The 12,479-nt window shown below is 39.4% G+C and overlaps 2 protein-coding genes across 2 annotated transcripts in view; both read right to left on the bottom strand.

The window, feature by feature from the left end:
• Positions 1–519, bottom strand: part of tle5 (TLE family member 5, transcriptional modulator) — a 52,010-nt gene extending 51,491 nt beyond the window's left edge. Inside the window, exon 1 of the mRNA XM_037698129.1 lies at positions 310–519. Coding sequence (XP_037554057.1) covers positions 310–336 — 27 coding nt within the window. The 5' untranslated portion in view covers positions 337–519. The remainder of the gene's footprint in view (positions 1–309) is intronic.
• Positions 520–8,677: 8,158 nt separating this feature from the next.
• The window catches only part of LOC119430669 (guanine nucleotide-binding protein subunit alpha-11), a 47,170-nt gene continuing 43,368 nt past the window's right edge, over positions 8,678–12,479 (bottom strand). The window contains exons 6-7 of the mRNA XM_037698126.1: positions 9,939–10,092; positions 8,678–9,589 (exon numbers count right to left, since the gene is read on the bottom strand). Coding sequence (XP_037554054.1) covers positions 9,399–9,589; positions 9,939–10,092 — 345 coding nt within the window. The 3' untranslated portion in view covers positions 8,678–9,398. The remainder of the gene's footprint in view (positions 9,590–9,938; positions 10,093–12,479) is intronic.

Below are 12,479 nucleotides of genomic sequence, written 5' to 3'. Positions count from 1 at the left end.
TCTATCTATCTATCTATCTATCTATCTATCTATCTATCTATCTATCTATCTATCTATCTATCTATCTATCAGCAAATGTCACTAACAGGGAAGAATGGAAGATCATGTCTGCAAACTATAATACATTTTATTGACTCAGTTTTGTAAGGCGTTCTACTCACACCAATCTTCTAAAAAAAAAACTAAAAAAAACTTGCAGGAACTTAAAAAAGGAGCCACAAATTCCATTCATAATTTAAACATAAATTGCACAATTTCCCTACCTACCTGGCGAAACACGTGATGTCAAATGTATTTAAAACCACTTACTGAGTGTCTTGATTGTGGAAACATCATGTCAGGTCCTTTGTGTTTGTTGCTCCCACGCACGACAAACTGCGGTCAGATTGTTTATATTTTCCTCGTTCCGTTGGTCCTTTGTCCAAAGCTAACCCCGCCGTACACAGGAGCTGTCCAGGGTTAGCAGGATAACTAGCTAACAGCAGCTAGCGCACACCCGCCTCCCTCCACCCCCGAAAAAAAGAATAAATTCAAGCTAAGTGGTGTACTTTCCAATAAATGAACGAGTCGGTAGAGTTTATGGGTGAAATAAGACTATTCTGCAGTCTGTGAGCAGGGAACCACCATCGGTGCTGCTTCGGCTAAGCTAGCTAATTCTTCCGAAGCTGTCAGTCAAAATGATTCATCGCTCTCCACCTTTCTGCTCAAACGGCGGCGGCGGTTCAGAACCTGTAAATTAATCACGTTTTGTACGCGGAAACACGTCCGGATGGAGGCAGCAGGCGGACAGGGGGGCGCTGTTTTTCTCTCCCCCTGCTGTTCAAAAGCTTTTCACTTCGCTTTCCCTACACGATCTGACGCGGAACTCAACAACTACAAAAAAAAAAACAATTCTGAGAAATAAAATATCTGCGGATACGTTTAACTAGTTCAGTGCTGTATCGGTCAACAGTGAAGTCAAATAAAAAGAAAAAAAATGTCCGTGAAACATAAAATCGCTGAAACGGCAAATCAGTTCCCGAACAGCTGCAGTTTAAACTCTTCAGTGTTAATTCCTTAAAACCGAGCAGTGCTGGAAAAGTCAGTCCTTTCCTGGAGCTGGTACAAGGACACGACGCTGCTAAACTGCCCACCTCCCCCAGCACAGACAAAAAGCTGTTAGATGAGCTGTGAGCCGATCTACGCATCAAAGATCTACATTATCAGCAAGCTCATGTCTGTGCAAACAGCGCCTCTAGTGGACAGGTTGCGAAATTACAACATGACGCTGCTCTGAGCCGTGGAAGTTACCAAATAAACAGAAAATAAATAAATACAAAATAGTAAATGATGTGGAAACAGAATACAAAACATTGCACTCTACCAATTTACAATAAGGGCCCTCTTAAATATGACTATTTAATAGGGGACAGATCCTAATTAAGCTGTAAATGCCTAATAAAACATTTAAAAATGCATTTGATGACCCAACGTTAATTTCCACGCTCACTGTTGGGTGACTTGTACTTTTCTGTTTATTAGTCAGTTTATTAGTCAGTAAGTTAAACTTGTATGTAAGCAATACGAACATTTGTAAACAATGAATGATAAACAGTTTGTTTTACATATAAGCTGAGCAACTAGAAAAAATACTTCAGCATCAAAATGAACAAAAGCAAAGTGCTTACAAACTGTTAACTAGCAACACATTAATAATTCTTTTTTTTAAAGGTACCATTATTTTACTGTATTTACTACACAAGTTCAAAACAAAATGTATTTATGTTTATAAATTTTTTGATTTCTTCATCTTCATCAGTTTATATTTTGAAATGTTTTTGTGTGTGTGTGTGTGGGTCTATTCTCAATGTAAATTGAGGGAGTGGTGGTGTAGAATTTAGAGAAGGTGGGCCTGTGAGTGGAAGATCACCAGTTCAACTCCCAGTGCCAAGAACGTCAAAATGTGGGTGGGTTAGGTGAAACACCCTCCGCCCTCATTTGCCCCACTCTGGGCCCTTGAGCAAGGCCCCATTTGTTCCTCCGGGTGCCCTAGATAGCAGCTCTCTGCTCCACACAGAAAGCTGCAGTGGTAGACCAGTGGTCTGTGGTTGTGTCAGGAAGGGCATCAGGCATAAAATCAATTGCCAAGTCTTCGTGCGAGTTAGTTCACTGTGGCGACCCCTGAAGAAGGGAGCAGTCAAAAGAAGAAGAAAGAAAAAAGAATTCTCAATGTAAACAAAACACTCAGCTAAATCCACGAGAAAAAATAAACTTGATGCCTCAGTCACTGAATTTGACTGGCTCCTCGCAGGGCTGTGTGTTGAGCCCCCTCCTGTTCACTTTGCTCACTTATGACTGTGCACCTACCCATCCAGGCTGTCATATTGTAAAGTTTGCAGATGATACAGCGGTGGTTGGATGCATCACAAACAATGATGAGTCCAGCTACAGGCAGGAGGTGGAACACCTGGAGAGCTGATGCAGGAAGAACAACCTTTACATCAATGTGAAGAAGACAAAGGAGATGGTTGTGGATTTCAGATGGAGCAAACACCACTCCCAACCACCCCACCCCACCCACCCTTGAACAAGGGAGGATTTGCAGTGAAAGTGGTCTCCAGTTAGTACAGATACTTGGGTGTGCACCTAAATGACAACCTCAGCTGGGCCAACAACACAACCAGCCTGATCAAGAAAGCTCATCAGAGACTCTACTTCCTCAGGCAGCTGAGGTGAGCTGGTCTGGGAAGTTCAGTCCCCACCGCCTTCTACAGGTGTGCAGTGGAGAGCATCCTGTGCTCCAGCATCAACGTGTGGCATGGAGGCTGCACAGCTGCAGAAAGAAAAGCTTTGCAGAGAGTGGTGAAGGCTGCACAGAAGTCTGTTGGAGTCAGCCTCCTCACCATCACAAACATCTACACCTCTAGATGCAGGAAGAGGGCCACCTGCATCATGAAGGACCCCACTCACCCAGCACACACACTTTTTGCCCCGCTTCCCTCAGGAAGGAGGTTGAGGAGCATTAAGTGCAGAACCACTAGAGTGAGGAACAGCTCGATCAGGATTTCATTTTTCATCCATCAGGAATCACTGTAAGTCATGCTTTGTGTGTGCATGTGTGAAACAGTTAATTGTGTGTGAATTATCCAAAAAAAAAAAAAAAAAAAAGAAAGACAAAAACGTGTGAATTATTGTCCAGGTACTCTGTTGTGATGCTGCATGGAGGAGCTGCAGGAGGATGATGTCTGCTTCCATTCCCAACCTGCCACAGCTGACCTGTCATCAACTTTAGATCCTGTAACAAAGTCCATGCTCAATAATCCAGGTATACAATCCAAAATTTTTCAGTCAGGTCATCTGGACAGTTGCTATTTTAGTGCTGAAACGTTTCGCCTTTGATCCGGAAGGCTTCATCAGTCAAGGAAACGCACAACAAAACTGATTCTGATCGAAGGCGAAACGTTTCAGCACAAAAAAAAAAAAAGAAACTGTCCAGATGACCTGACTGAAAAATGTTGGATTTAGATCCTGTAGTTGTAAAAAGTTTTGTGAGGAGTTTGTAGAGGTGAGTTGCCACTTTATTTTGACTTTTCTCCTGTATTCCATTAGCATAGTGAAATAAGAGACTTGTAGTTTGTTGAATTTTATTTTTCTTCAGGTAAGAGAAAATACAGTGGTTTGATTTGTTTGTTGTTTGGGCCTGAAGTTGGTAAGACTCCACAGTAATGTCACTATTGTAAATAAAATCACTGTTCTATCATATAATCCTGACTTACTGGCTGCTTGAGTGGTGCAGAAGGTGGAATCGCCCATAATCAATAGCATCCTGGCAGCTGTTATTGCACTGGGTTGTAACATCACACAAACACTCCATCCATCTGTTCCTGGCCCGGACCTTCGCTCCAATTTTAGAACTCAGTGTGGCCCGCGAGTTTGAAAGTTTGCCCACCCCTGTTCTACCCTGAACCTGTTAGACTCATGAATCCCTAACCAGGACAATCACAAAGAAAAAAGCAATCACTGTAATTTTTTTTCATTTAGCCTTTATTTATCCAGGTAGTCTCATTGAGCCACGAGAACTCATTTTCAAGAGAGACCTGTTTAGGGAGCACATGGTGGGGTTAAGGGGCTTTGCTCATGGGCCCAGAGTGGGGCGAATGATGGTGGGGGCAAGTGTGGGTGTTTCACCAACCCCACCCACAATTTTGATGTTGTCGGGGCCGGGGCGTGAACCAGCGATCTTCGGATCACAGGCCCACCTCTCTAACCTCTAATGCCACTTTAATTGGTGATATTATATTTTGCTATTGTTGGGTGTAACTGGGACCCTGTGTACATTATTTCATTCCACTTCATGTCCATACACACGTGATGAAATGACAATAAAATTATTTGAACTTGATATGTGACTTATCTGTGCTGCTGATAATCGATGCTGCTGATCTCCTGCTTGTATTCATCCATACCCATCTGCTCACCACAGACTCATGTTCAGGTTGCTGTTTGATATATCGTGTTGTTTCACATTATTAATGTTTAGTGTATATCTTAGATCTTTTAGCGTACTGTTTGGCGTTTAGCGTATATCTTACATCCTTATATACTGTTTCTTTTTACACTTTATATTTTTGCTGTTCTTGGGTGAAACTGGGACTTAAGAGTACATCATTTCTTTCCACCTCATGTACCACGTGATGCGAATGACAATAAACTTGACTTGAACTTGGATTGACCTACATTACACTGGCTGTAGTTTGTGTACGTAAATATGGAGGAATGAGACAAGCAGTGTGGAAATATGAGTGAATCTGCCATAAAACCAGAAGACATCAAATTTTATTGAAACATTTGAAGAGCTTCATTTTGTAGAGTCTGAACAAATTTATCATTTGTTATTCAGAACTTTCCACACAAACCTGAGTGCAAATACATAAAAACTGACTTCTTGATCCTTATTTGCCCTTTTCGATGTCACCATTGATGATCTATTTTCATTTTGGCTGTTCCCAAAACATATTTTCCCAGTCTTCACAACATTGCAATTTGTACTGGTTTTTATTTCCCCATTTAAAACGGGCATTTTAAAACTTATTACGTTTTTAAATTTTATATATCTCCCAATCTAAACATGTGGAACTGTATGCATGTTGCAAGCTGTTCATCAAGATATTGTTATTCTGCTGTAATTTAGTGGTTAGCGGCTAAACTAAACTGAATGACACTAACGTAATAAATCTAAAATGAGGCAGTAATGTAAACTAAACAGAACTAGTATGGAAGAAAATTGAACGTTTGTGTAAATGTACAATAATGCAAAAGCAGAGTATAGGAACATATTTTATTCCAATTTCAAACATTTAAAGGAGAAGGCTATGTAAAAATCATGTTTGAATGAGATTCAGGCAACAGTGGTTGAAATGAAACATACAAAAAAAAAAAGAGAAATATGGCTAAAATACTGTAAATTAAAAACCAATATGATCTTTCTCTTGAAGGCAAGAACAGAGTAAATCGCCCACCCACTTCCTCCCGATCGGACAAACGCACGCAAATAAATCACATCTTAGAAACAGCAGTTCATCATTAAATCTTAAATATAGAATAGCCATTTTTTTTTTACATTTTATTTGTTAATCACATAATGTTTGTTTTAAAAAGTGAGACGTGGAATTTACCGACCCTCAGATTTTTCACATGGGCACTTGTTAAGAGTCTGGCTTTACAAAGAAAAGGAGTTGGCACACCTCATTGTACAAAATTTACATTTGTATACTTTGAAAAAAAAAAAAAACATTACTTTCAATGTGTACACCACCACACAACCTTGAACTGTTTTTTAAAAGTCTGTTATCAAGTGGTCTTAAATTTACATGTTAAGATTTGTCAAGTTTACAAAAGAAAACTAAACAAGCAGCAAAAATAGCTTTTAATAATCACTGGATGTCCATCCCGCCAACAGGGGCGGGTCTGAAGCTGAAGCAATAGTGTTCACACACATACACACTCCAAAGTACCAACAAATGGACATCTTCGTTGCATTAAAGCAAATCCATTGTAGGGGTGCAGTTTGAAGGCTGCTGGCCCATCAAGTCCACAGTCCAAAACAAAAGAGAGAATGGTGGATGTAAACATGCAGCATCTTTCTTTACTTCAACTGCTGTCAGAGCCACCAAAGCACAACTGCTTCAGTACTTTTACTAATAATAATTAAAATAAACATTAACACTGAGGCTTTGCTTGCAAGTATTTTTGTGAAACCAACTTAATGTTTAAAAAATATCTGTTTTTTAAATCTACCACATAGTGCTGGGTCAAGTCCTTAAGCATTTTTGACGAGTGTCATGCTGAATTTCTTGGTGCAGTTTTTTTGCACTGAATTGCCACATACTACGCTTTTTAATTAATTATATATAAGCAAATGCAATAAAGATCATTGTAAAAAAAAATAAAAATAATCTTGTTTTGACAAGATTTCACTGTTGGTCTCACTTTTAAGTCAAGGTGTAAACTTTACCGACGTTGTGAACGAGTGAAAACTGACGCAACAGCTGGTAGTTCTTTGGAGACAACTCCCTCATGTGACATTTTGTTTGCCATCCTAACAGAAAGCAACTCAAGTTTACAGGACAGTCATTCAATAGTTGCAGAAGGAAACAGAACAGGCCACTCATATGTCCTTAAAGTGATAAGCCACAATTTGGGAGAACAGAATGTTTCATAAAAGCCAAGAAAAAAATAAAGCACAAAAAAAAAAAAAAAAAAAAAAAAAAAGGCGGCATGTCTGCAGTGCAGCACAACACAACAGTATTTTGTGAACAAAGTCTGTCAGTTGATTACCATACGATTACCATACTTGGAAAAAAAAAAAAAAAAAACGTGCATCCACTGAACTTATTTGAAAAGCTTGAAGAATGGTGCAGATTACTAAATATTGGTTGAAGCAACCAATATATATATATATATATTTCATTATAACAAAACATGTTGGGAATGTAAGTTTACAGCCACATAACAAAGTTGGCGCTCTAAAACATATTCAGTGTTGGATCAATTCAAGAAAAAAGTGGCACTTAGCAACAAATATCCGTCCTCCTTCATTAAATGTTTCAGAACGTGGACAGTACATACATGATGGCTTTGTCAACAAGTGCACATAATACACAAATAATATAAAACACCTTCAAATTAAACTGGTCATACAACTTTGTGGAAAACTTGATGCGTAAAGCATTTAACAAAATGTCAAATATGAATGAGAAAGTACCACAGGATGAGTGGAAATCATTTTGGACGTTTAGTAAAACCATCATGAATAAGATGGGAGTCGCAGCTCTCCTCAGTCTGAACCAGTTACACGCTGAAACACCAGAGATGAAAATAAGCATAATGGAAAAATACAACCAAGTCAAAAAGACTTGGACAACCGGATAATACGGTAAAACAGCTGTGGCACGAGACGAGCAACTGCACCTTGGGAAACTCATTTCTGATGTATTTTAAAGGCAAAAAGAAAGTGGACAAAGAAATGGACTGGGACCAGATTTCATCACAGGAACACCCTCAGAATCTGTGGGCTGCCTCCCCAAACCCCCTCCAATCACCTTAAAACACAACGTCAGGTTCAGCTGCCCCGGTTTTAATTGCACAATTTGCTAAAAGCAACCCAGAGTCTTTTCATTTTTACCAAAGCTGCTAGGAGTAGCCCTTGTGATGAAAAAGTTATGAAAACTTACCTGAATTACATTTTGAAGACCAAAAAGAAGAAAGAGCTCTCATTCTATGAAATCTTTTGACTATCAGGCAAGACGCATGATATGATTTTAGTACCGAGAGCAAACGCACATCTTTAAAACATTTCCAAAAATTGGCAAGCATCCTTAAACAGTAAATATTTAACATCCATTTTTTCCCCCCCTCGTTTTCTTTTGCAAAAAGCACAAAACCGACAAGGAAACTGTTCCATTGACAAGCACATCAAAACTGAACCGCAAAAACTAAAATATATGAAGTATCATTAGAAAGAAAGAACAATTGTCCATAAAATAGTTTGATATTTTACAGCAGTATAAAATTTATTTCATCACCAAATTCGGAAGTCTCATTTTACTGAAACAATAACACACAGACCTGACTCAAACAATTTTTAAAAAGACCTATTTGCTTACGGTGTGTTTATTAATCAGATATTAGTTGATGGCATCAAAAGCAGAAAGAAACCCTACTGATCACCACCAACTTGTGACTTGAAACATTAACTTGCTGCCAAAAAAAAAAGCTTTATTTTATCTACATCTGATCAATGTACTGATCTGAAATGATCACATGTGCATGGAAAATAAAAATATCTCAAAGAAAAAAAAATACAGTACTATTACCAACTCAAGTCAGACAACGGTCATACAAAATGCAAACCACATCAAAATGGTTCAAAGGTTTCATGAGACCAGTTCTTAAATCAAATGTCTTAGAATCTGACCCAACTCAGGGGTGGACTGGAAACAACAAAAAAATATTGTCTGAACAGCTCATATTAGTTTTGGCAAGGTTCATCGGTCAAGTGTGAATACTAGTGTTGTGATTTTTGCTTAATAATGCATGTTAACACTTTTTAAAAAAAGAAGAAGAGGAGGCAATTAATGAAGAATACAACGTTGAGTTTTTCTTTGCAGTTCCATGAGTAGTCATCTTCAATTCAGCTTTATCAGACAAACGATAGCGGAAATAATGTAATCAAGAATATCTAAAGTGAGCAGAGAATGTGTAGTCATCTCTAGAGCCCTCACTTTTGTGTGAGCAGCATGAAAACCTTATTTACATTCAATAGAGCTCCTGTGCTCTCGTATGGGTCAGAGTGAGGGAAACACGTCGCATGGCTTGGGTAGATACTTTCAAAATTAGTGAATCTTTGCAGTTGAGACGAGTCCAGGAGTCTGCAGCCTGGCCTCCAAACCTCACGCTGTAGTGTATCGCATGCTGGGGGGGGTTAAGTGCAGGAGAGAGCCCTTTGTATATAAAACTCGTTCTATCCAGAGAAGGCCCTCCACCCACCCTGAACACTCAAGCACAATAACGTAGTGTAGGGCTGAAAATGTGAACCATATTGAGGGGCCAAAAGAAGCCAACAAATGATCCAAAAAGAGGACAAATGAGTGTTAAATGTCAGTGTGTTTTGTGTGTTACTGTGCAGTAGCAGCAGTTAGTAAAAAGAACAAAACAGACTCTTTAAAATGTCAGCAAACCAAAAATCTGAGTATGGGGGGAGAAGCAGAATAAGGATAACGTTGGTCTGGTAAAGACTGTAGCAACGCCCGTCTCATTGAGCAGCTGTGTGTTCCATGCATATGTCTCTGGAAGTTAACTCTGCAAGGTTTCCGTCTGTGTTTGTGGGGGGAAGTTGGTGGCGTCTTGCTGGCTTTCCTTCAAACAAGATTGTATTCTTTGAGGTTGAGCTGCAGGATGGTGTCTTTGACGGCTGCGAAGACGAAGCGGATGTTCTCCGTGTCAGTGGCACACGTGAAATGCGAGTAGATGATCTTCTCGCTGTCTGGATTCAAGTCCACAAACATCTTAAGGATGAACTCTCGACCTGCCTGAGCATCTCGCTGTGGACCTGAAAAGAATCAGATCAGTTTGTTTAACTTGTATTGATTCAATCTCAGCTTTTCAAAAGACGGGATAAAATGGACACAGTGGCTGTTTATTGATTTACTGCAGCGATTGTGTGAAACTCTATGAAATAAAGAGAATAAAGCTACTTTAGAATGAGGCACAGCAGTATCTAAATGACAAAAAAATAATTCATTTGTATTGTAATACAGCGGCTTAACCACAAGGTGTCTCTCCAAAATAAAATCGCTAAAAAATAAAAATAAAAACAAACAGATGCCATCTTAAAGCTAATTTTTTTTTTTTTTTTAACAGCTAAATATGCAAAAGTAGAATAAAAACAATCGCATTACCATCAAACTCTGGAAAGTAGTCTACCAGGTGAGAGTACATGATCTTCTCCTCCAACAGGTCCTTCTTGTTGAGGAACAGGATGACGGATGAGTTTTGGAACCAGGGATATGTGATGATAGTCCTGAACAGAGCTTTACTCTCCTCCATACGATTCTAGAACAGAGGAATGAAGGAAAATGGTAAATGGACTGTACTTATATAGTGCCTTTCTATCTGATCAAGATACTCAAAGTGCTTTACACTACAATCTGTGTCCTCATTTACCCATTCATACAGCACTCTACTAGATCTCTACAAAGCTAATTGAACAAATCATTCTAAAGAGACTAATCAGAGCTTTATCACATTCAAACACCAATGGGACACACATCGGAGGCTATGAGGGGTTCAGTATCTTGCCCATGGACACTTCGGCATGTGACTGCTGGTGGATTCGAACCCCCAACTCTCGCATTGGAGGACGACTGCTCTAACCACTCAGCCACAGTCGCCCCCGAAAGAAAACAGAAACAAGTTAGGCTGACAGATTCAGAAATTAAAAAACAACTTGTATCATTTATGTACAAAAGCATATTACCTGGGATACATCCACAAAAGTAAGTTTTCTTGTTGCCAAGTAATATTTAAACATTAAAATGCTAATCGTTACTGAAATCAAAAACCTATTAAGCCTTACAGCTGTAATCAAATGTCATCTTCTGTTCTTGTCAGCATCAATCAAAGATGAGTCTTGACGAGTCATTAATCACCCGCCAGAAAAAGTGTCAATCTATAGTTACGGTCTAATTTATCTCTGAATGGTCTACCTATTCAGAGTTTCAATCTGTGGTTGTGGATGAAAGGATGAAGTTGTACTAATGGACTGCTGATGTAATGAACCAAGTTAGCAACTGTGTCTGGTTTGTGAAACCCGATCATCATATGACCTGGTCAAACATTTGTTGTCAGGGGAAGGAGAGGGCATGCAGAGTCTGATCACATTAGCTTTATTAGAAAAAAGTATCTGAACAGTCTGATGAGCCAAAGCTAATTACACAAATAATTAGTATCAGGTAAGCAGCCGAAACTCTGAGTTTTAAAAGGAAATCAGAAATAATTATTGAGCACATGGTGATTGTATAAAGATTTTGTGCCTTTCTGACAACTATTACTATTCACATGGGATTAGTTTTACCTAAGGACCACATGTGATAAATAAATTACACCCCAACGTCTGCCTTTTATGCGGCACATTCGCATGGGAAAACCAAAGCCTGAGATTTAGCTGAAATTTACGGACATCTTCTGGATATGATGTTAATGCGCTGCGTTGTCACGACCGGGCCGGTCCACAATAATGTGCTTAATGTGCAGATTGGGCCGGTGTCAGGCTTTGATGTGGTTTTACACATCTGCACAAAATTTAAAAAAAAATGCACAATATAAAATTGTGTTAAGTCTACTTGTTGAGGAGGAGGCAGGTCCAACCGGCCGGTTTAAGAGGTAAAAAAAAAAAAAAAGCCACGTTAAGCGCAGATGGACAACCCGTCACTGGCTGCGTGCATGAGCAGCCGCGCGGCCGATGACCCGCCAGTTGAACTGGACTTGCGACCTGTCCAGGTTGTCCCCTGCCTCTCGCACAATGATGGTTGGACATAGGCACCAGAGACCCCCGCTACCCGAAAAGGAAGAAGCGGTTAAATATAATGGATGGATGGGCATCTGATCACATGCATGTTTCTGCACCTGCTGTCATTTGCAGTGAAGGAAGTAGCAGCATCTACAAAAGCCAAAGCGAGTAGCGATGATGACCAATGTGGAAATCGGCAGAAAGAGATGAAAAATATTTTGAATCTCAGTTTATTCTTTACGTCTTCCAACATCAAGCTCAGACAAAAATGAATGACTTATTCTATATTTTTCAAAACGAACGACTTTGCTTAAACCAAAACAAAAAATGCCTCATTACGTATCGGATCCCACCCATTTATGTCCAAATCACAGAGATGCCTATTCGCATTGGATTAGTATTATCACAGGACCTCGGAGTTCAGCAAAATATAGTAGGTAATTTGCAGGGGAATTTTTACTTTACAAATTACTGACATGGCCGATTTGCATGGGATTAACAACACAGACAATCTCCGTAATTATTACAAATAGCATGTCGTCCCTAGGTAAAACTAATCCAGTGCGAATAAGGCTTATGACTGTGTTTATAACTGTACATTTGCACCATTTGTGCATAACTTATCGTGCTCACCAGTTAGACTGACAGCCTCTTTCTAGGGAAGAGACTGAAAGAGTTATTCCTGATTCCGACAGCCCTGTTTCTAATTGTGTCTCTGTGTGGTAAATATCCCCAATTTATAACAAAACTGCTGCCAATCATCTTGTATATCAGAGCATATCCACCTACAGCAGAGTGTTTGTGTTTGCAGATGCTCCTTACTGCACATCTTGAACAAAATGTGGGACCTGTTGTACCTAAACTAGCCTGCCCAAGTCTTCTAAAAAAGCTACTGTTGGGCTATTCATTTTATGCTACTGGTGCTTATGTT

Source organism: Nematolebias whitei, chromosome 3 (genome assembly GCF_014905685.2).
Source record: "Nematolebias whitei isolate Nwh7 chromosome 3, NemWhi1, whole genome shotgun sequence".
Taxonomy (NCBI): domain Eukaryota; kingdom Metazoa; phylum Chordata; class Actinopteri; order Cyprinodontiformes; family Rivulidae; genus Nematolebias; species Nematolebias whitei.
The sequence above is the reverse complement of the archived record's forward strand: the minus strand, read 5'-3'. Positions and strand labels throughout refer to the sequence as shown.